The 23578-nt window shown below is 37.2% G+C and overlaps 1 protein-coding gene across 24 annotated transcripts in view; it reads left to right on the plus strand.

Moving 5' to 3' along the window:
• LOC139964883 (uncharacterized) overlaps positions 1-23578 on the plus strand; it is a 131735-nt gene that overhangs the window by 14283 nt on the left and 93874 nt on the right. For all 24 annotated transcript variants that reach the window (XM_071967124.1, XM_071966982.1, XM_071967114.1 and 21 more), the window contains exons 5-23: positions 926-999; positions 2439-2567; positions 3618-3657; positions 5562-5646; positions 9310-9403; positions 9609-9881; positions 10542-10721; positions 12024-12158; positions 12747-12809; positions 13507-13686; positions 14970-15122; positions 16183-16270; positions 16851-16921; positions 17876-17951; positions 19054-19198; positions 20377-20491; positions 21349-21462; positions 21953-22021; positions 22433-22579. In XM_071967124.1, the coding sequence (XP_071823225.1) occupies positions 926-999; positions 2439-2567; positions 3618-3657; positions 5562-5646; positions 9310-9403; positions 9609-9881; positions 10542-10721; positions 12024-12158; positions 12747-12809; positions 13507-13686; positions 14970-15122; positions 16183-16270; positions 16851-16921; positions 17876-17951; positions 19054-19198; positions 20377-20491; positions 21349-21462; positions 21953-22021; positions 22433-22579 (2231 nt within the window). The remainder of the gene's footprint in view (positions 1-925; positions 1000-2438; positions 2568-3617; positions 3658-5561; positions 5647-9309; positions 9404-9608; positions 9882-10541; positions 10722-12023; positions 12159-12746; positions 12810-13506; positions 13687-14969; positions 15123-16182; positions 16271-16850; positions 16922-17875; positions 17952-19053; positions 19199-20376; positions 20492-21348; positions 21463-21952; positions 22022-22432; positions 22580-23578) is intronic.

Below are 23578 nucleotides of genomic sequence, written 5' to 3' on the forward strand. Positions count from 1 at the left end.
GAGAACAGTCGGTTGGATGGATATAGACTCTAATAGGAGTATGCCACCTGATAAATATTTGTATGCTGATTGTCAGTCAGGTCCTACTAATTAGTCTTAATCACATGTTGCCATATTCGGCCCAAATGTATTATTTGTATCCCTAATACATACAGAGCGTGGTGGCCAATTGGCTAAGGCGTTGGACTCGTGATCCAAGGATTGCTGGTTCGATTTCTGCCTAGTTCATTACGTTGTGTCCTTGGGCAAGATGCTTTATCTCAATTGCCTCTCTCCATCCAGGGATTAAATGGGTACCTGCGAGGTAACTTGTCATTGGGCGCAGTATATAACTGTTACCGACTGGAGGGATTGTATCTGGGACAGGTTTCATTGACCAGGGGTAGTATAACGTCTGTAAAGCGCTTTGAGACCTATTGCTGGTATAAAGCGCTATATAAAAATCAAATATGATTACTATTATGATAAGTCTATAGTGCTGATGGTCAGTTCTTTACTGAGTCTTTTATGAGTACAATTCTGCTTTGTTCTTTTACTTTGCCCACTTTTGGGGCCCACTTTTGGGGTTTGATTCCCTAAAGTTTAACGTGTCTGACCGGGCGTTGAGAAGTTCATTTCCATTTTTAACATGACTGACAATGGCATAGATAGGTTTAAAATTAAGTGCTCACTAGAGTCTAGGAAACAGACCACAGTTGATTGGTCCTGCAGTTACCTAGCTCCTGTGGAAGACAGGTCTGTGAAACAAACATTGCTATTAAAATTCATAAGTTCTCTTCACCTCCCTGTCAGAGAGAGGGATGGTGGGGGGGGGAGGTGGGTGAAAGGGGCTGGTGTCTTGCAACTTGGTCTGTCCTTTTTCTACTTCAATGGAAAACTATTAATTACTGATAATAGGTTAATTTGAGCTTTTCTCTCCTTGCAGTTCAATTCAGGGTTTTGGCAACCAATGCTGACTTGACTCCTCGAACTGATGCTGTATTTGATATCCAGATAGAGGTAAGCTGTCAATAATTGTGACTAATCACCACAATTTATACTCACCCTCCTCCCCCACCCTTCACAACTACAATATGTGTTTAAAAGAACAAATGAAACGTCCCACAGCATTAAAAATTGATATTTATCCGATATTTAAATTCATGAGGTCTAGTCCGGCATTCATGGTGTGGGAGTCGTGTTCACAACATCATTAAAAGGTGATCTAATAATCATGGCTTTGCAGAGTTGACTTAAATTAATGGGGTCTAGTCCATTCGGGGTGTGGGTGGTCAAATTAATATTAGAGGGATCTCATCATAGGTATACTGTATTAGTATAAATTAATGGGGTCTAGTCCATTTACTGGTGTGGGTGGTCAAATTCACATCTTAAAGGGATCTAATCATTGGTATACTGAATTAGTATAAATTATGTGTAAAAGTGAGAAGGCCTGCTGTTTCGATCCTAGCAGGATCGTCAGAGACTGAAACAAGTTTACAGTAACAGAAAGGACAAATACACACACAGAATACAGACATGTTAATGAGCAGTGTGAACACAAGAGAAAGATGTAAGAGGATTAGTAGACAAGGGATGGATAGAAGAAAGAAACCAACAACAGGAAGAAGAGAGGTAGGAGATAAACTGTAGAGGGACAAAGAGAGGATTAAGCGAAGAGGGTAGGGTGTAAACTAGAGAAGACAGCAAAGTGTGGAGAAAACAATAGGTGGAAGGGAACTATGAGAAGAGGAGTGACAGAGGGCAAACAAGGGGAGATGGAAGGGGGGTGGTGGATTTTTAATATTTTAAATTTATTATAAATTAATGAGTTCTAGACCATTAATGGTGTGGGTGGTCAAATTCACATCTTAGAGGGATCTAATCATGGGTATACTGAATTATTATAAATACATGGGCTCTAGTCCATTCATGATGGTACATGTGTGATTGTGTGTGTGGGGGGGGGGGTGGGGGAGGGGGTTGAATTCACTATACATCTATAAAAAGTGATCAATGGATTACTGAGTCATTAATGGGGTCTAGTCGTAGTAGGATGGGTTTACTGAATTTTTGACCGATGATGAGTGACTTCATTATCATATGTTTTGTTTTATGTTCTTGATGTCTACTGGCAGAAAAAAAGCCTGTCCATTATTTTCTGCTGGGAAGCAGTTGGAAATTGTATAGAAAAGATACAGAATTGCACACAATAATGTGAGCTTCTTGACTGAAAAACCGCAGACATATATGTAGACATACTTTGTTCACAAGGATTCCAGAATTGTCTGAGAAATTTTGCAGAACTTTGTACCAGACAACTCCAAAAGGGGAAAAAGGAGAGACCCACTGAGTTTTTTACAATAAAAGTTGCAAAACCTTAAAAATGGGTCCTGTTGGTAATCCTTGTGTTAAGATGCACACACTAAATTTTTTTCTTTTCATGATTTATTTCGTAGGATCCTGATGGTAACATCATCGAAAGATGGCTGAATGCAGAGTCCAACAACTTTGGAATCTTCCAGGGGGAATTAATAATGTCAACCAGACCAGTCCTTGGCACCTGGGTTCTTGAAGCGACCGTTGGGGTAAGCTTGAATGTATACTCTCTGACCTGTCTACGTGCAACCATAGCACACTCATTGTATCCAATGTGTAGTTATTTGGTATAAACCTCTTTATAGTATACTGACCTCCCCATTGGCACAGGCTATAGTTCTAGTCTGCTACCTCCCCGCCCTCCTTGCCCTCCCCTGTCAGTTAATTACCTTAAGGACTACAGTTTTGTTGGTTTACATTTAAAATGAAGGTTTTTTTTTGGGGGGGTGGGGTCTGTTCAAAGTCTATTCAAAGTATCTCTTTCGAGATCCGGCTTTAGGAATCACAAATGACTTCGAGTTGGTTAGAATCATGTTTGATCTCTAGAGTAAGGCAAATATGTCACCAAAACAGAACTAGTATTGTTCCATACAGGTGACAAACGCCTACAGTGGAATTACGACCTTCCTTACCAGTTTTGAACCTCTGGTAATACAATCAGCATCCATAGCCTAGTGGTTAGGGTGTCAGTGTACAGAGCGGGAGGCCTGTGTTCGAATCCCGGTGGAGGCTGGGAGTTTTTTCACTCTTCTGGATTTTCCAACTCATTACGATTTCATATAAATTTATATTTATATATTTGCTTTGTTTGTTCTTTCATAGTGGGTTGTCAGTGAAATAATGTTTTGCTGGAATGTCCTATAAAACCTTGAAAAACTGCAACGTACTATCAAACTGATTCTTTAGCATGGAAAAGTGGTGTGGATTATAGGTAGAAGTAGTGTATACAGCTGACTCTGCCACTTCTGTATAGGCCATGTAGCATTTGGAGGTATTGGCTAAATTTTGATAGTCATGTGATCTGATTTCCTTTCATACCTTCAAAGCTCAATCAGTTTAAAGCAGTATATATATATATATATGCTCCATGCTTTTCAGCTTTATACATATCATAATATTATTTTTATATATATACTATTTGAAAGTCTCCAAGAGTTATCAAAATTCAAAATCTTTCCTTATTTACAGTGTAATGTTTGAATTACATATATAGGATATATTGTAAGATGTAAACCATTATGTTTTTGCTTTTTTTTCAGCATCAAGTGAAGAAGAAGGAGCTTTTAGTGGATGAGTTTGGTAAGCTTTATAGCCTTAATTGTTTCTTATAGCTGAAACTTGTTCAATGACTATAGGAACAGCTGTTAACTTGTCGATTTACTAGACTTTAAGTACATTTCTTACTAAGTAAAGTGGGGGTTCTGTCATTGTTACAGCTATGTCGTAGTTAAGAGATAAGCATAATGTGGTTAAGACATTAAGCATAATGTAGTTAACACAGTAAAGCATAAGGTAGTTCACACATTAAGCATATTGTAGTTAACACATGAAGCATAATGTAGTTAACACATTAAGCATAATGTAGTTAACACAGTAAAGCATAAGGTAGTTCACACATTAAGCATATTAACACATGAAGCATAATGTAGTTAAAACATTAAGCATAAGGTAGTGAACACATTAAGAATAATGTAGTTAACACATTAAGCATAATGTAGTTAACACATTAAGCATCATTTATTTAACACATTAAGCATCATTTATTTAACACATTAAAGCAAAATGTAGTTAACACATTAAGCATAGTGTAGTTAACACAGTAAAGCATTATGTAGTTAACACATTAAGCATAATGTAGTTAACACAGTAAAGCATAAGGTAGTTCACACATTAAGCCTAATGAACTTTAACACATTAAGCATAATGGTTAAGACATTAAGCATAATGTAGTTAACACATTAAGCATAATGTAGTTAACAGATTAAAGCATAATGTAGTTAACACATTAAGAATAATGTAGTTAACACATGAAGCATAAGGTAGTTAACACATTAAGCATAATGTAGTTAACACATTAAGCATAATGTAGTTCACACATTAAGCATAATGTATTTAATACATTCAGCAAATTGTAGTTAACACATTAAGCATAATGTATTTAATACATTCAGCAAATTGTAGTTAACACATTAAGAATAATTTAGTTAACACATTAAACATATAATGTATTTAACACATTAAAGCATAATGTAGTTAACACATTAAGCAAAATGTATTTAACACATTAAGCATAATGTATTTAATACATTCAGCAAATTGTAGTTAACACATTAAGAATAATTTAGTTAACACATTACGCATAATGTAGTTAACACATTAAGCATAATATAGTTAACACATTAAGCATAATGTATTTAACACATTAAGCATAATGTATTTAATACATTCAGCAAAATGTAGTTAACACATTAAGAATAATTTAGTTAACACATGAAGCATAATGTAGTTAAGACATGAAGCATAATTTATATTCTGTTTTATGTTTTGTATCAAGTGTTGGAGCAAAAGTGAACCAGTAGAAAAAAATTACAGTGCATGAAATTTGTTCAACTTTCCTTTTTCCAGATATTGTTGGACATTCATTGCATTATTTTGTATTTTATATTATCTGTTAGTTACTACGATCTTGCTGAAAAGACCTTGGATGACTTTTTGAAATTGAATATGATTCCATAGTTATGTCAAGAGGGGTGGGGAGGGGGGGGTGGGTGGTGAGCTCAGGAGGGGTGAATTTCTGGACAAAATGTGGGTAGTGTTATTCCATCTGGCATTTTCTTTTCACTTCACAAGTCATGTGAAATTGGCTCTTCTGTTGTAATATTAGATGTCTGTAACTGCAACAAGTGACATATTTGAATTTCCAGTAGTACCCATATAGTTGTGCAGCCTTTAGGCTTGGGCAATACCCAGTTATATATTAACAGAACAGGCTGATCGCAGTAGATGAGCTCGTCGTTTGCTTTCTCTCTTTGAGCAAATTGCGGCCTAATCGCTTTGCTGTTAGTGCTTGCTCTAATACCGCACTCGGTTGCTAAAAATTGTAATTAGTAGTTCATCCCTCAAAGGTGACCTTTGTAGACTTTTTAGCATTCGTCTGGCATCTATGGCATTTTACTTTTCTTGTTCACTGTTTCTCTTTGCAGTCCTTCCAAGGTTTGATGTGGCGATATCGCATCCTCCGATTTTTACCGCAACCGATACTAGTGTGACAGTAAGAGTCGTGTCCAGGTGAGTTTGTGTGCTTTGATGACTTCTTAGAGGTGAAGGAAATAAGCAAGATGAAACAGTCAAATTAGTCACTGATAAACCATGTGATCAAAATCAAGGGCTTTAGTTTAACAATTTTCTGCAAAATGTTAAAGGAACTGTTTGAAGATCTCTTAAAAAGTGTTTACCTTTATTTGAGACTGTACTTTTTGAATCTATATCTATACATTTCTAAAGTTGATCAAAACTTTGACGATGCTGATAAGAATGTTCGGTTGATATTAAAGAGCTTTATGTCAGTTAAATAAATGGATACAACATTAATCAACACTATATCAATAGCTACTGCATCAATCGATACCACATTAATCAAAACTATATCAATAGATATTGCATCCATAGATATCACATTAATCAAAACGGTATTAATCAATACTGCATCAATCTATGCCACATTAATGAAAACTATATCAATAGATACTGCATTAATTGATACCACATTAATCAAACTATATCAATAGATATTGCATCAATTGATATCACATTAATCAACACTATATCAATAGATATTGCATCCATAGATATCACATTAATCAAAACGGTATTAATCAATACTGCATCAATCTATGCCACATTAATGAAAACTATATCAATAGCTACTGCATTAATTGATACCACATTAATCAAAGCCATATCAATAGATACTGCATCAATCGATATCACATTAATCAAAACTATATCAATAGATATTGCATCCATAGATATCACATTAATCAAAACGGTATTAATCAATACTGCATCAATCTATGCCACATTAATGAAAACTATATCAATAGATACTGCATTCATTGATACCACATTAATCAACACTATATCAATAGATACTGCATTAATTGATACCACATTAATCAAAACTATATCAATAGATACTGCATCAATGGATACCACATTAATCAAAACTATATCAATACATACTGCATCAATCGATACCACATTAATCAACACTATATCAATAGATACTGCATTAATTGATATCACATTAATCAACACTATATCAATAGATACTGTATCAATTGATACCACATTAATCAAAACTATATCAATAGATACTGCATTCATTGAGACCACATTAATCAAAACGGTATTAATCAATACTGCATCAATCCATGCCACATTAATCAAAACTATATCAATAGATACTGCATCAATGGATACCACATTAATCAAAACTATATCAATACATACTGCATCAATCGATACCACATTAATCAACACTATATCAATAGATACTGCATTAATTGATATCACATTAATCAACACTATATCAATAGATACTGTATCAATTGATACCACATTAATCAAAACTATATCAATAGATACTGCATTAATTGAGACCACATTAATCAAAACGGTATTAATCAATACTGCATCAATCCATGCCACATTAATCAAAACTATATCAATAGATACTGCATCAATGGATACCACATTAATCAAAACTATATCAATACATACTGCATCAATCGATACCACATTAATCAACACTATATCAATAGATACTGCATCAATCGATACCACATTAATCAAACTATATCAATAGATACTGCATCAATTGATATCACATTAATCAACACTATATCAATAGATACTGTATCAATTGATACCACATTAATCAAAACTATATCAATAGATACTGCATTCATTGAGACCACATTAATCAAAACGGTATTAATCAATACTGCATCAATCCATGCCACATTAATCAAAACTATATCAATAGATACTGCATTAATTGATACCACATTAATCAAAACTATATCAATAGATACAGCATCAATCGATACCATGTTAATCAAAACTATATCAATAGATACTGCATCAATCTAGACCACATTAATCAACACTATATCAATAGATACTGCATGAATCGATGCCACATTAATCAACACTATATCAGTAGATACTGCATTCATTGAGACCACATTAATCAAAACTATATCAATAGATACTGCATCAATCGATACCACATTAATCAAAACTATATCAATAGATACAGCATCAATCGATACCATGTTAATCAAAACTATATCAATAGATACTGCATCAATCTAGACCACATTAATCAACACTATATCAATAGATACTGCATCAATCGATACCACATTAATCAAAACTTTATCAATAGATACTGCATTCATTGAGACCACATTAATCAAAACTATATCAATAGATACTGCATCAATCGATACCACATTAATCAACACTATATCAATAGATACTGCATTAATTGATACCACATTAATCAAAACTATATCAATAGATACTGCATCAATCGATACCACATTAATCAACACTATATCAATAGATACTGCATTATTGAGACCACATTAATCAAAACTATATCAATAGATACTGCATTAATTGATACCACATTAATCAAAATTATATCAATAGATACTGCATCAATCGATACCACATTAATCAAAACTATATCAATAGATACTGCATCAATCGATACCACATTAATCAAAACTATATCAATAGATACTGCATCAATGGATACCACATTAATCAAAACTATATCAATACATACTGCATCAATCGATACCACATTAATCAACACTATATCAATAGATACTGCATTAATTGATACCACATTAATCAACACTATATCAATAGATACTGCATTAATTAATACCATATCAATAGATACTGCATCAATCGATACCACATTAATCAACACTATATCAATAGATACTGCATCAATCGATACCACATTAATCAAAACTATATCAATAGATACTGCATTAATTGGTACCACATTAATCAAAACTATATCAATAGATGCTGCATTAATTGATACCACATTAATCAAAACTATATCAATAGATACTGCATCAATGGATACCACATTAATCAAAACTATATCAATACATACTGCTAAATCGATACCACATTAATCAACACTATATCAATAGATACTGCATTCATTGAGACCACATTAATCAAAACTATATCAATAGATACTGCATTAATTGATACCACATTAATCAAAACTATATCAATAGATACTGCATTCATTGATACCACATTAATCAAAACTATATCAATAGATACCGCATTCATTGATACCACATTAATCAACACTATATCAATAGATACTGCATCAATCGATACCACATTAATCAACACTATATCAATAGATACTGCATCAATCGATACCACATTAATCAACACTATATCAATAGATACTGCATTAATTGATACCACATTAATCAAAGCCATATCAATAGATACTGCATTAATTGATACCACATTAATCAAAGCCATATCAATCTATACCACATTAATCAATCGATACCACATGAATCAAAACTGCATCAATCCATACCATATGTCAATCAAAACCTGATCAAGTGGTATACATCAATCCAGACTACATTAATCAAACGGTATCGATTGATACCACATGGATGGATATATATCACACAGTACATCTACAGATCCATCAACATATATCCATTGGATGAATCAATATGCATGACTCTATACTTTTCATACAATATACAGTAACTCAATACCGTGTCAATTGATACCATTGTCATTTGATATTTTACCATTTAAACGTTTTAAGCAAAGTGAATTTAACCCAGGTGACCATTTATTTTTTCCTATTTTCACCAGATTTGTATTTGGGCAACCCCTAACAGGAACAGTTAACCTAACCGTTGGACAGTTATACAGAGACGATCGGATTTTTTCACTTCCAGTTCAGCCGGTAGGGAACAAAAAAATCCATATCTATCATATCTCATAGCCATATATAACATATATAATACCAAAAACGGATTCACTTGAATATCAAATCGATATATCGTAGACGTTATTTTATTGCAAAGAAAATTAAAGTCTTTACTAAATTTTTTTGAAAATTGTTTTGAAAATTGGTGTTTTTCTTGTTTCTCTGTCTTGTCTTTCTGCAGCTCGAGCGAGGAGTAGCAAACTTTCTTGTAAACTTTGATGACTTTGGAACACAAGATGTTCCCGTTCCGGGGTTTCTCCCTCCTCGCGGATCCCTTACAACTTTCCTGTACAACGGGGCCAGATTCTTTGTCCGTGCCGAGGTGACCGATGAGCTATCCGGTGTCACCGAAGAGGGTGAGAGTGAGATAACTTACTACCACACCCCGTTGACCGTTACAGAACATCCGGACAATTCACCTCTATTCAAGCCTGGATTCGACTACCGGCTGCGCGTGAGTCCCACTTATCTTTTCGGCCTATGTAATAAAGTTAGGTTGTATTAGACATGAAATTGTACCTTCGGCTCATGCCTCATATTCGTTGTCTTTCTTCTTACATGATTAACCATCTTAAATATCTTTTTCTGATCATAGAGCAGAAATGTAAGTTATCATCCTAAGGAACATACAACAAACTGTAAGTTAACAAACTGTAAGTTACCCTGAGATGGGTTGGGGAGGTGGAGGAGGGGGGAGGTGAGGAGGTTGTACTGGGCATATAGATTGAACGTACTGCTATGGTAGGCTGTTATGGTACACCCCTCATTGTAACAGGTAGAAAGAATTAGTTGCTTAATTTTTACACTGCATGTGATGATGTTATATACACTGCCTTCCTTAAAAGACGTACACCTATGTACTTGTTCCTTACTTGTTGGTATATCCTTAAACCGACCAGCTCCTCCTACTTTGGCCCCATTTTCAAATCCTCGTCCCCAGTTTAAACCGCATGGTGTCCTACAGGTACGACAAAAAAATCTTTAACGTAGAGATAACAGAATCAAGTTTGTAAGCTGCACCTTTTGAACGATATGTCTGTTGTAGATCATGTAGCTCTGAAAAGCGATCTCTATACCTTTTCCATAATTTATGGGTTTTGCCCATCTTTTGCAGTTATTGGTCTCGAGAAGGGACGGACAGCCACTCACCACGTTGGAATCATCCTTCGAACTCACTTCAGTTGTTTCCATCGACGGGCAATCAATGCAGGATATCACATCCCAACCTGACGTCGACGGTCTCGTTGACTTTGTTATACAAATTCCAGAAGGTGCTGAACGTCTGAGCGTCACCGTGAGTCTCGATTACGTTTTTCAAACAAACGTTTTTTTTTTTTTGGCCCTTGCCGACAGCAAATGAAATCTATGAGCACTCTCATCATGATCATCTTGAATTTTTATTCTCTGTGCTTTTATAGAGAAGAGTGGGCGATCCGAGTGTTGCCATAGCAGATAGCAGATGAGTCAGGATGGTCACGTTAGGATTGCCCCGTCCTCCGATAATTTTAAGACTGGCCTCTCATGTTCAACAATTTTTGATTTAGTTTTGCTCTTGGAATCACTCCCTCCCTCCCTCCCTCCCTGGATGCTTTCCGAGTTTGCATCCAGAGAATCGGTGTGTGACCTGACGATGAGGGTCATATACCTCTGTTTATAGTTCCCTCATTTCAGTTGAGCAAAAAAATTGGTAACTTTTAAACTTTCTTTGCCTGGCTATCCTTTCTCAAATTTGAAAAGCAGATGGAAACTTATTTTGTAATTTTCATCGTACGTACAGTACTACGGGTTTAATGCTCTACTGTATTGTATTAAATTGTCGATGGAATAATATGTGATATGTACAACTGATGACGACTGATGACTCTCCAAGAGGGACAATTAAGTTATATTAAGGAACATTCCATCACCGAGGTGCATTCTATCAATGAGTTGCGTTCTATCACCTAGGTGTGTTCCGTTCTATCACCCAAGTGCGTTCTATCACGGAGGTGCATTCTATTCACCTAGGTGCGTTCTACTACTTAGGTGCGTACTATCACCTAGGTGCATTCTGTCACCGAGGTGCGTTTTATCACCTAGGTGCATTCTATTCACCAAGGATGCACTCTATTTCACCTAGGTGCGTTCTATCACCAAGGTGCATTCTATTAACCTAGATGCGTTCTATTCACCTAGGTGCGTTCAATTCACCTAGGTGCATTCTATTCACCTAGGTGCGTTGTATCACCGAGGTGCATTCTATCACCTAGGTGCGTTCTATCACCGAGGTGCATTCTATCACCTAGGTATGTTCTACCACCGAGGTGCATTCTATCACCTAGGTATGTTCTACCACCGAGATGCGTTCTATCACTGAGATACATTCATTCAATGAATTTATTCCTGTGGGACAGATCTGGCATATTTTCCCCAAATTTGTCCCACGGTTTACTGGCAACCACAAACCCCCCCCCCCCCCACTCTCATTATATTTTACTCTCTCAGCAAGGTAGTAGAAATAAGAGTGAAAGGTAATTGCAGCATACAGAGAAACAACAAGTGTTATATAAATGAATGAAACTCAATGCAATGTCATTATTTGTTTTCAATTTGGTAGGTTGAATACAACTTCTTACATATCCTACCAGCTGGTTCTGAATCTCAAGTCCCACCTCTTTATATTTCAAAATCGAACATGGATTCTCCATCAGGCTCCTATTTGTGTTTGGAAACGCTGGTGCTGGATTCACAGGTAAGGCCATTGGATGAAAACAAATTTCAATTTGAAATTCCTAAAATGTATTATAATTTATTATACATATACATATATATATATATATGTATATGTATATGTATATGTATATGTATATGAATATGTATATGTATATGTATATGTATATGAATATGAATATGTATATGTATATATATATATATATAGACTATATATATATATATAGACTATATATATATATATATAGACTATATAGTGAAGATATAGAATGGTTCACCCACCATTGCTGAGATGGTAGACCACCTGCCTGCAGGGTTTGTACTCTTGTGGTCATTTGTTTCTACCAATCCATTCTAACGCAGCAGAATTGCTTTTGCTCATTTCAACGAGTCTAAGTTTTCAAGATGTAAGGAAGTAGATGTGAACAACATATCTATTTATAAAATCCAGGTGTTTGTTCTGTAATTCTTCCTGAAATCCAGTCATGTATTATTCAATCCGTCCATGATATGCTGCATTCTTTAATACTGCCACCCCATGCATCACAAGTCCAATATGTTGAGAAATATCTGGTGCCGTTATTTTTTTTCTATTCGTCTATGTATTCAGGTCGGCTCGGTGGCTCTATTCCAAGCTCGAACAACAGAGGTCCCAAGTAGCTTGCACTGGCAGGTAAGTTATTCATTAGGCAACAGTTGAGGTGTGGAGGAGGGGGTGGGGATGGGGTTGGGATGACTCAGCTGGTAACTGGACCCTTACCGCAACCATGTCAGACGTGTCAGACGGAAATCTTTTCGGTAACAAGCTTAGGAAGCACTGCTGCAATCTGGGCGGCTTTCAAGTCTTTGGTCATCAATATTAGCTGTAACTGTTGATACGATGGGCCTTGTGTTTCTTCTACAATGGGCATTGTGTTTCTTCTACAATGGGCATTGTAATTCTTCTACAATGGGCATTGTGTTTCTTCTACAATGGGCATTGTGTTTCTTCTACAATGTGTTTCTCATGGCTGCAACCACCATTCTGTTTATCCTTCTACTCTGCTATTCACACACTCCTACATGCATTCTTTCGTTTCAAATTTACCGTTGTTGTTTAATAAATGCCTTACAGAATAAATGAAGAGTGTATTTAAAGGACATAGTACAGGAAATTTTGCTGAACCACTAGGTCTAATGGCATTTCCTCCTTCCATAATAACTCGTTCAGATGTGTGCCACGAGCATTCTTCTCTTTCAAGCGACCTCAAAATTCAGAGTGATCGATTTCACGTCCTCGTCACCGCCGCCACCCGCTGCCACTCGCCACCACCCGCTGCCACCAGCCGCCACGACCTCTGGGTAAACTGTTTTTCATGCTTGTCTTCCAGATTATAGCCAGAGGTAACATTGTCAGCACAGGTACTACACTTGGTCTAACCCAGATAGCTTTCCAATTGACCCAGGAGATGACACCACATGCTCGCCTGATTGCGTATTACGTTCGGGAAGATGGAGAAGTGGTTCTGGACGTCGTTGAATTCCCCGTAGAAGGAGCCATTACTCACCAGGTAAATAAGATATGTCCCTTCAGAAGGACTGTCAGTCTTGGAGAAACCTTCCGAACATTTATGTAGAGGAGTTTGGGGTCATGTAAACTGACGCAGAGACATGAGAAAGAAAAAGTGACTAATTACCGGGTTGGGTTTTGTTCATTTTATTCACAGACCTGTGGGGAAATTTGGGATAAGGAGGAGGGGGGGGGAGAGAATTTCCTGAAAGAAAAAAAAAATTACAAAATGATATAAATGGAAACGGCTTCGGACGAACAAACAATTTGCAATAAATCAAGCATAACTATCATGAGTTAAAACAATAGACAGATATGATATATATCACTTTAAACAAAGATCGATATATCACCAAAGTTAACTTCAATGTATGGGATAACAATTATACTGCTTTAAGATTGTAGCATTTGCAGTACAGGCAACAGTGAGTATAAATCATGTAGAAAACCAGTCAAATTTAGCCCTCAAGGAATACAACCAATGGTAAACAATGTGCCTTTAACTGATTCTGTTCAGTGAATTTAAGAGTTATCTAAAGATAATATATAGGTCAGATACTGTCACAGGGCAGTTCATGTAATATCTATAATGCCTCAGTCATTTGTTGTAACATTACAACTGAGACAATTAGCAAACTTAACTCAAACTAATTGAATGCTTTAATCTGTAAGTCCCTTCACTGCTGCTGGTGTATCGAATGAAACATGGTCGAAATCCCTGGTTGTAAGGTGCAGCGTATGCAAGGTCCATCCATATATGGCGCTTCTGACTAGCACTACCCATGGCCGCTATTAAGGAATTAGGGCTAGATAGGTTGCTAATAGGTTGGTTTCTTTGATGTATGATTAATCTCTGGTTATACATAGTTATGATTTGATTATAATCAAAGAATGATCACTTTTTGACTCATCACGGTGTGACATATTTGTGGTCGTGATTGCTTCAAAACCCTTTTTCTGAGAGCGTGATGGCCAATTGGCTAAGGCGTCAGACTCGTGATCCAAGGATTGCTGGTTTGATTCCTGCCTAGTTCATTACGTTGTGTCCTTGGGCAAGATGCTTTATCTCACTTGCCTCTATCTACACAGGGGTTAAATGGGTACCTGTGAGGTAACTTGTCATTGAGCACAGTATGTAACTGCTGCCGACTGGAGGGATTGTCTCTGGGACAGGTTATCATTGACCAGGGGTAACATAACATCTGTAAAGTGCTTTGAGACCTATCGCTGGTATAAATAGCTATATAAAAATCAAATATTATTATTATTTTTCTGGTCTAACAGGTGGGCATTGATTTTGTTGGGCGCACAGAAGCCTCTCCCGGTGACACGGTGACTCTCTCTGTGACAGCAGATGCGGGCGCTTTCATCGGACTCCTCGGCATCGACAGGAGTGTTTCGCTGTTCAGAGACGGGAACGACATCACCAGAGGAGATGTAAGTGGCCTCATCACGGATAAAAAAGAATCTACCGGATGAAATTTGGTCCTAGAAATACAGAAATACATTTGATCATCAAAATATGAACTAAGGAGAAAGCTTCTGGTGTTGTTGACAAAGTATGGTGTTTATGGCAGGAAAATTAAACTTCAATAAAAGGGGAAACAAACCAAAGGGCATCCAGTCATTACTTATAGACTCTTCACCCTTGCAACCGTCATGCTACAACTGCCGAATGAGTTAAAAAAAACCCCAAAAAACCTTGGTTCTGTGAGATGCAAGCAATGACGGCAAAATGAGGAAGCTTGTTCGATATAAAGAAGGAAATGTGTTCAAACTTTGGTTGAAGGCCCACTTGATATTCCACAATGCTTGACATGAACACTGCAGTCAGTATATCTGTGATTAGTTTATTCAGGAACCAGATGGCGGGATTGTTTTCTTAGGGAGTTCTTTTTACCCATATAAGCCCTAGCTCAGCTACTACAGCAAAATGGTACTTTTGTTGCCGTTCCGCTATCGGCTCTTCACCCCGGTGCAACCGTCATGCTACAACCGCCGAATGAAAAAAATAATAAAAACCTTGGTTCTGTGAGATGCAAGCAATTGAAATAAAGAAGAAAATGTGTTCAAACTTTGGTTGAAGGCCCACTTGATATTCCACAATGCTTGACATGAACACTGCAGTCAGTATATCTGTGATTAGTTTATTCAGGAACCAGATGGCGGGATTGTTTTCTTAGGGAGTTCTTTTTACCCATATAAGCCCTAGCTCAGCTACTACAGCAAAATGGTACTTTGGGTGCCATTCGGTTTAATTGTCGCCAGAGGAATTGTTCAGCTTTCATAAGATTTCGTTTTTTCCCCGTAAAACATGATTGTCGTAATCGGAAATGTTACGATTTCTGTAGCGATCGTCCTCCCCTGCATTCTTTTACCACAAGACTCCCGTAGGTGATTTAAACGTGCGTGATTGGTAAAGTCGAAGGTTTTTAGCGTAATATTTCCCTCGAGGTGTTATGATTATTATTAAAATTCAATATTCTTTCGTTTCCAGATTTTATCTTTCATCCAAAGTCTGGATACCACTCCCATCTCTCGTCAATCATTTTTCGGACCATTCTTCCCCGGTTATTACGGCGGAGGTAACGACATTCTTTTTTTTTTTAATACTCGTTTGTGCTTTCTGTGTTGTTATTATTATTGTTGTAAAGGTTTTGTAGCTGTTTTCTTTTCGTTCCATTTTCGTTGCCGGGCGAAAAAAACAACTGTCGTTTTCACGTTTATATATCCGTTCCGGTTTGCAAAACAACATTGCCATCTTAGAGTTGTCTATTTTGCTTTGAATTGACTGTGTTATGGTAGCACATTATTTGAACATTCCTGCATGAGAAACAGTCTGATTTTTAAAATCTGCCAACAAAGAAAAGAGGAAAGTGCAAAGCATGATGGTCCTGTTGAGCACTGGGGAAGGGGTAGGGGCAGCGTATGTGTACCTGCCAATTTACAGCAGTAAATGTTTTTCAGCCATTTGAAAAGACAAAGGGACAGAGCGAAGAGATACTAAAACTTTAAGAAAAAAAAAAAAATTGACACAGCGTGGAAATGTTTGTGCATTCACTGGCATATGTATGGCAACACTCTGTTTAAATTATTTTGGTTTCTTTCCCACCCCCCCTTTCTGTATGTCTTATAAGATAACATTTTTATTCTTTCTTATTGTAGATTATTTTTACCCGGGTTTTCGGGGTTTTGGCGGGAATGTTCAAGGAGATACTACTGGGTCTTTACTGGATGTAAGTCAATTTTTTAGAAGTAACCAATTTTAGTTACTCAAAGACAGTGGAAGTCATGACCTCCAACTTCCCTTTCTCATTTCAAATCACCCAACCCACCCACACCACCCACCCACCCCCAAACCCACCCATCCACCCCACAGCACCTAGCTCTCTAACTCAGAAAATAAAGTAGGATCTATGAAGACAAATTCTCATATTCTGTTTAGTAAAATGAAATAGTTCATGGAAAAGTTAAATTGAATTAGAAACAAAGACCAGAACTGATAGGCTAACTTTGCCAAAGCACTATAGTCATACTGACTGACAGTATAAACAGTTCCAAACCTTCATGATCTGAATAGAAATATATGGTTATCTGTGAACTTAAAGGGTGTGAAGGCTTGTGCAAAAAGAAACGTCTAATGCCAGTAATCTGACCTAGTTTCGAATGAGGTGTAACAGAAGTGTTAGACACCACCATCGATCCCAGAAAATACTCACACAGCTTGATAACGTCGGTAATTAGACACTAGTGTACAGTCAATACATACAGCTGCTGTAAATACCCACAACACAGTGGACACAGTATACAGCGATGGACATCTCAGGTCTAGCTAAAGATAAAAAGGTATCAGGTTTCATTAATGTCTGCATTTTGTAGCGACAAGAGTAAAACTTTTCAGAGGGCGGCACAGGGTTTGGGGCGAGTCTTCAATGCCTTTAAATCGGAATAAATAGTGATTTCTCTTACCTGGTGCTGTCACATGCTCTGTTTTATCTAATCTTGTTATTGAAACTTGTTGGAAAACGAGAGGATATAGAATTACACAAGTGTCGTTGTTGTATATTAAGAAACAATGGAAGGTTAATCTTTGTAATTAACGAACACGAGTATATGTATTACAAGAAAGATTTATTTTGAAAGACAGAGCTATGAGATATATTATTAACTACTCGGTTTTTATTTGACAGGCTGCTGGCATGATTGTCTACACCGATGCCCTCATACACAACAGTCCCCCGGACTATTCTCGATACTATTTTTTGGGTTAGTGATTAGTTTAAATGTAGTGAATGTGTTTGAAATATTAACCTTGCCTCCTCTCTTGCCTGCAGGTCTCCAACCTACATACTAACTACTTAAAGCAGCATTTTGCGTCCTTTTCTATGATTTTTCTCAACCTCACTGACTCCACTATGCCATAACAACATACATAACTAGCTTATCTATTTAAATCTCACTTCAAATGGTGGCATAAAAGTTGAAAAATTTGCAACTTTCAACTTTGTTTTTCTCCAAGATATTTTCCGTTGGGATCCCAATAAACCTCGCCCATAATATGAATATTTAAACACTATGAACGTCATTGACCAATACTTAATACAACACCATGCTTGATTTGTGTACAGTCTATATATGGCAGTTGTACCAGGGAGTTCCATAACAACTCATAACTAAACCTGCATCTCTGATTGGTTGAATTCAAACTAGTGGGTTTGGGGGAACTGTATGCGATTAATTTTAAATGTGGAATTTGTCGTGGACCCTTTTCTCATTATCTGCAAATATCCTTAATTACTCGCCAATAAACGTTTTTGGCAGGGAAAAACTAGGCTAATATCTTAGTTTGCTGTTTTGTGATTAATATATATGTAAAAAAACTTGATGGACATGTCAAAAAGTAGAAAACGGCGACCAAACCCAAAATGCTGCTTTAAAAGGACATCACAATGATGAATTTGACATTTTTATCACCCAAGGGAAACATAATCCCCCAATCTGGAGAAGAGAACTTCTCCATTCGCAAGTCACGGCATGTCACTTGCTCGTTCCAAGGTTTCAGCTACCGTTTTCATTCGATCCCAGAATGCGGCAACTTCAAATATCAGTAAATAATTTTAAAGGATATGTAAAAATTGAAAGTTATGTTCACCTTCCATGTTACTTTAATAGGAAATGTTCCTCTTATCAATCAAACCCCCCCCCCCAAAAAAAAATAAAACTTTGTATCAATGACACGATAGTGTTAAATTGTAGGGTCCTTTCGTTGCTTTTCACTACCTGTCAATATCCTAAAATATTATTATTTATTATTATTGTTATTTCTTTTCCTCCCTCTCGATATTTCTCACACCATATTGTCAAATAGATGCCTTTCCACCAGCGATGGCGTTTCCCGGGGATAATGGGAATGAAATACCCGAATCTGGACCAGAAGCAGGACCAGAAGCAGCACCTGGGACAGTGAGGACAGATTTTCCAGAGACGTGGCTGTGGACAGATTTTACCACAGGGTATGTGCCATGATTCATGTTACAATGATAAGAATCTGATGGGGTTGATTGCTGTCTAACATTCCATTCATCTTTCTCAGTTCAAGAAGTAATAAATTTATGAGCTGCAGTCAGGGGCGTAGCCAGGATTTTCAAAGTTGTAGGCACGACTATCGTACAAGAAAATTTTTGGTTTTACAAACCCCCCCGATGGCCGGAAATGGTGCTTCCTGAGTGTTCATTTTGGTTCCCTGGCCTCTTGCTAACTTGAGACTCATTCAACATCACTTTAAACCCCCCAAAAAAAACAAGTTAAATTAGTACGTAATTCAAAACTACATAATGTATTTAAAATTAGCAAGGTACATGTACAGAGTAGTCTTACTTTTCAACTTCTGATACTTGTAGATACAAAGATAGGCCAGAAGATAGGATAGCACTAACGCCAGTAATTGTCTTCGATACAACTGTAGGTAGTAAATGTTAAAGTTAGCCTAATATAAAAAGTCGAGAGCTATCAGACGAATGCCATCTGATGCAAATTTCTTCAGCACAGCATCAACATCAATTGCAAAGTCTCTGTGGATGTGCATGAGTGCCAAACCGCTGAGTCTCTCTTCATTCTTTGTAGAACGCATGTAGTTTTTGATTCTGCGCATTGCGCTGAAAGACCTTTCAGCAGTTGCCGAAGATATTGCATGGTTAGTAGCACTGTCAGTGCAACGGATATGTTTGGATACCAAAAAAAGTATAGGCCCGGGCCTACAGTGCTACATACTGGCTACGCCCCTGGCAGTATCGGCGAGTTTTAATATTTTTTTAATTTCTTCTGAAATTCGTTTTCCCTGTTATCTTGTATTTAATTCACAAGGAGAGACCGAAACCAAATTTTTTTTGCCGTAGAATGATTATCAGAATGGCGTGATTCCTTTTTACGGAAGAATATTTATTATAAAACTTAATGCAGATGGGATGGTGAGGAAACGATCGAACCTCTTTAATTCCGAGTCATTAGCTCGCTGGAAAATCTCACGCACATTTCATATAATATCAGATATGATATTCTGGTGACAAACAATGTGAAACTAAATTGTATTGAAGACAAAAAAAATATTCCACACAGCTGGATGTAAAACCATCCCAATGGAATTGAATTATGTATGTATGTGAGTGTGTGTTTATTTATATGTATTCCACAGTCCTGATGGGCGAACTTCAATGCAGTTTGAGGTACAAGACACAATCACCACATGGGATGTCAGCGCTTTTGGGATTTCGCTCAGTCAAGGAATAGGCATATCTAACAGGGTAGAGGTAATTACCAAGTCCCCACTTAGTATTCCATCTCTCCGTAAACTCCATTTCTTTAACTTTTAGCGGAAAACTTTCTACCGATTTATTCATCGGATACCAGCCAGATGTACTAAAGGAGAGGAATTAAGGCGCATAGTCATAAAACAAACAAAAATAAAACAAAAAAGGGTAGTTAGCATCAAAACGTGATACCAAAATACACAGCTTTTCCAAAACTTTGCGTACATTTTTTTTCTCCAATATTTAATGACAGTACTATTACAGCTGTCGCATGTGAGAAATCAATGTAAAATATTTGATTATGGGATATGACTGTGGAGCTGTTTAAAGCTAGCTTTGTATAAAGAAGATATTGAAAATAACTTTTCTTCCTGGTAAATATAAAATGAAGACGTACAATCATCTACTTACATACAGTCTTGAGCTATAGTTAAAAGCTAAATTTTGCTTTCCACAATGTAAAAATTTTTTTTTTTTAGATACAGTATGTTTATACCCATATTTTAGTATTTTAGTTAGATTTGAATTGTTTTCGATAGCTGCAATGAAGATTTTTATCTGATTATGGAAATTCAGTTTCTCATCAGATATTTGTTGATTATAGAGGTTCAATTTAGTTGTGGTATATGATTTTTTTTCCCCCCTTATTTTTTGGAGGAACGAGGGGAGGGGGGCATTGGAGGAGGGGAAGAAACAGGAGAGCAACTGGGGTGGGAGCATGGCATTCATATCTGACAATGATATCATATATAAAGAATTATCATTTCATGTGAATTTCCTTGATTGTATATGTTTAATGATAACTTTTAGCATAGTCCGATATCTCCAATGTTTTATTCTTCCATATTTCTTTCCAGCTCTTGGCGAAACAAGATTTCTTTTTGACTCTCGCCCTTCCGTTCTCCGTCGTGCAAGGAGAGGACTTTGAGCTCCGGGTTTCAATCTTCAATTTCTTCACCACCGATCTCATGGTCAGTGTCAAACTTTTCACGTAACTCTCTGCCAATTAAACTGCAAAACAGCAAACAAACTTGTGAACGCATGGGCGCCATTCAAGTCTCCCTGAAATTATTGCCATCGCAGGGGAGGAACTCATCTGATATAGCATAACAAGATGCTATGCAATATAGTCCAGTTGCTATACAAAGGCATATAGTAGGTTTTGCACACAGGCGAACCATAGCATCTTATAGGAAACAAATATCAGATACCTTCAAAACCGCCACCCCAAAAAATTTGTTCGCTAAAATTATTCCCCTCGTCGAATGGGACAGTATCGGGAGAAGATGATTAAAATAGAGGGGGGAGGGGGGGGCATGTGATGATTAAAATGATAATGAAGTGTACACATTTTTCGACATAGACAAACACATCTCGGCAACGCACAGAAATAAATGTTGTATCTCTTTTTTGTCGCCATTAAACTCTGGCGTCTTGTCTTGAATTTTTGCTTTTCCACAGACGACTGTTAGTTTGCGCCAATCCGCAGACTACGATCTTGTCACAGCTACAGGTGTTACTAATTTCGTGGTGAGTTTGATGAAGTTTATTTGAGTAGCGCAAAATATATATATGCAAAAAAATGAAGAAAAAAGAACACCAGCTGTCATAGGTATAATGTGTTCTACTCACGCTTTTAGAGATAATTATACGATGTTTTTTTCTTTTCACAGTTTGAAATTATTTTGCCGATCAAGTTTAAATCAAAATTTATTAGTTATAAAGAGAGTCCTTTGAAATTTAGAAAGCCTTTTATTTTGAGAAACTAGATGGTCCTTATTAAAGGATTAACAACTTTCAGGCACACTTTCACTCATCACGATCTAACACGGATACGGTCTCTAGTAAGATACTGTATGGCTTCCTGATCCTTGGGTCTCTAAACTCAACTAAAATCCTGGTTCTCTCTCTATTTTTGCTCTACATGTGTACCACCTATAGCCACCGTCTAGTGTACTCGTTCCTGCAAGCGGCGGTACCAGCGTGTCGTTCCCCATACGGCCGAGAGGGTCGGGTTTGATTGACATCTCTGTGGAGGCAGCGTCATCCAGAGCCACTGATACAGTTATCAGGCAGCTGCTGGTGGAGGTAGGACATGATGACGTCGTCATCGCATTAGCTCATAATCTTCCATTTTACGTAAATGTTCTGAGTAATGTCTTTAGGATCTGTTTCAGTGCATGATCATCTCCATGCAGCTGGTATCGTACAGAATTCCGAATTTAACATGCAGAGAAAAAAAACTTAGAGCGAAAACCGTCGGTGAAATTAGTGTCGTGTCTGTCATACCCCCGTCATGTTCCACATTTGATTGATGCAAAGTGTTCAATTGCAGCCGTGGTGATGTGCGGATCCTGTCGTCGGTCTGCTTGATTTCTGAATTTCACTGTTTTGGTGATGATGATGACAGCCCGGTGCTTTGGAAACTTGCGACCTCGTCAGAAGCTCTGCCTCATCTTTCCCCGTTTTAAGGTTTCGATATCATAGGTATCATCTATCGATATGTGCTAGGGGTACCCTCCAGCACAATGGATATAGTAAGTGTTTATTAAGTGCAAAGTGCGTGCATACCGACGAACACAAACGAAAGAAGAAAATTCTTCCAAAGAGAAAACGAGCACTTTTGAAGGGAAGTGGCGGGAGCCAAGGGGGATTTAAAATGTCGACCAATACATTTACTGATTGATATTGACTCATTGCTAGCTCTAACTGCATGACCACCATCTTGTATGAGACTGATACTACAACATTCATAGGGAACATTGCTTTTGGCACCATTTTCAAGAAGAGAATGAAATCCTCTCTGCCGCCCTCCCACCCCGTCCCACACCACATTAGAGATATCTCTACCTATTGCTTGAAACTGCCCCTAACAAAGATTGGGTCAAACGCAGCCTGGCTGCAGTCCCGCTCCCCACACCCCCCCCCAGTGTCCTACTATTGGGCACATTGCCTAGCTATATTAAGGTAAGATAAGTTATTTGAGAAGTGTAACCCAATAGCCAATCAGTTTCAGTTGCTATTATCGTGATATACACTGTGAGATAAATGGCTAATTTACCTGTCTCGTGTGTGCTCTATGCTTTA

The sequence above is a fragment of the Apostichopus japonicus genome, chromosome 3, assembly GCF_037975245.1.
Source record: "Apostichopus japonicus isolate 1M-3 chromosome 3, ASM3797524v1, whole genome shotgun sequence".
In the NCBI taxonomy this organism is placed as follows: domain Eukaryota; kingdom Metazoa; phylum Echinodermata; class Holothuroidea; order Aspidochirotida; family Stichopodidae; genus Apostichopus; species Apostichopus japonicus.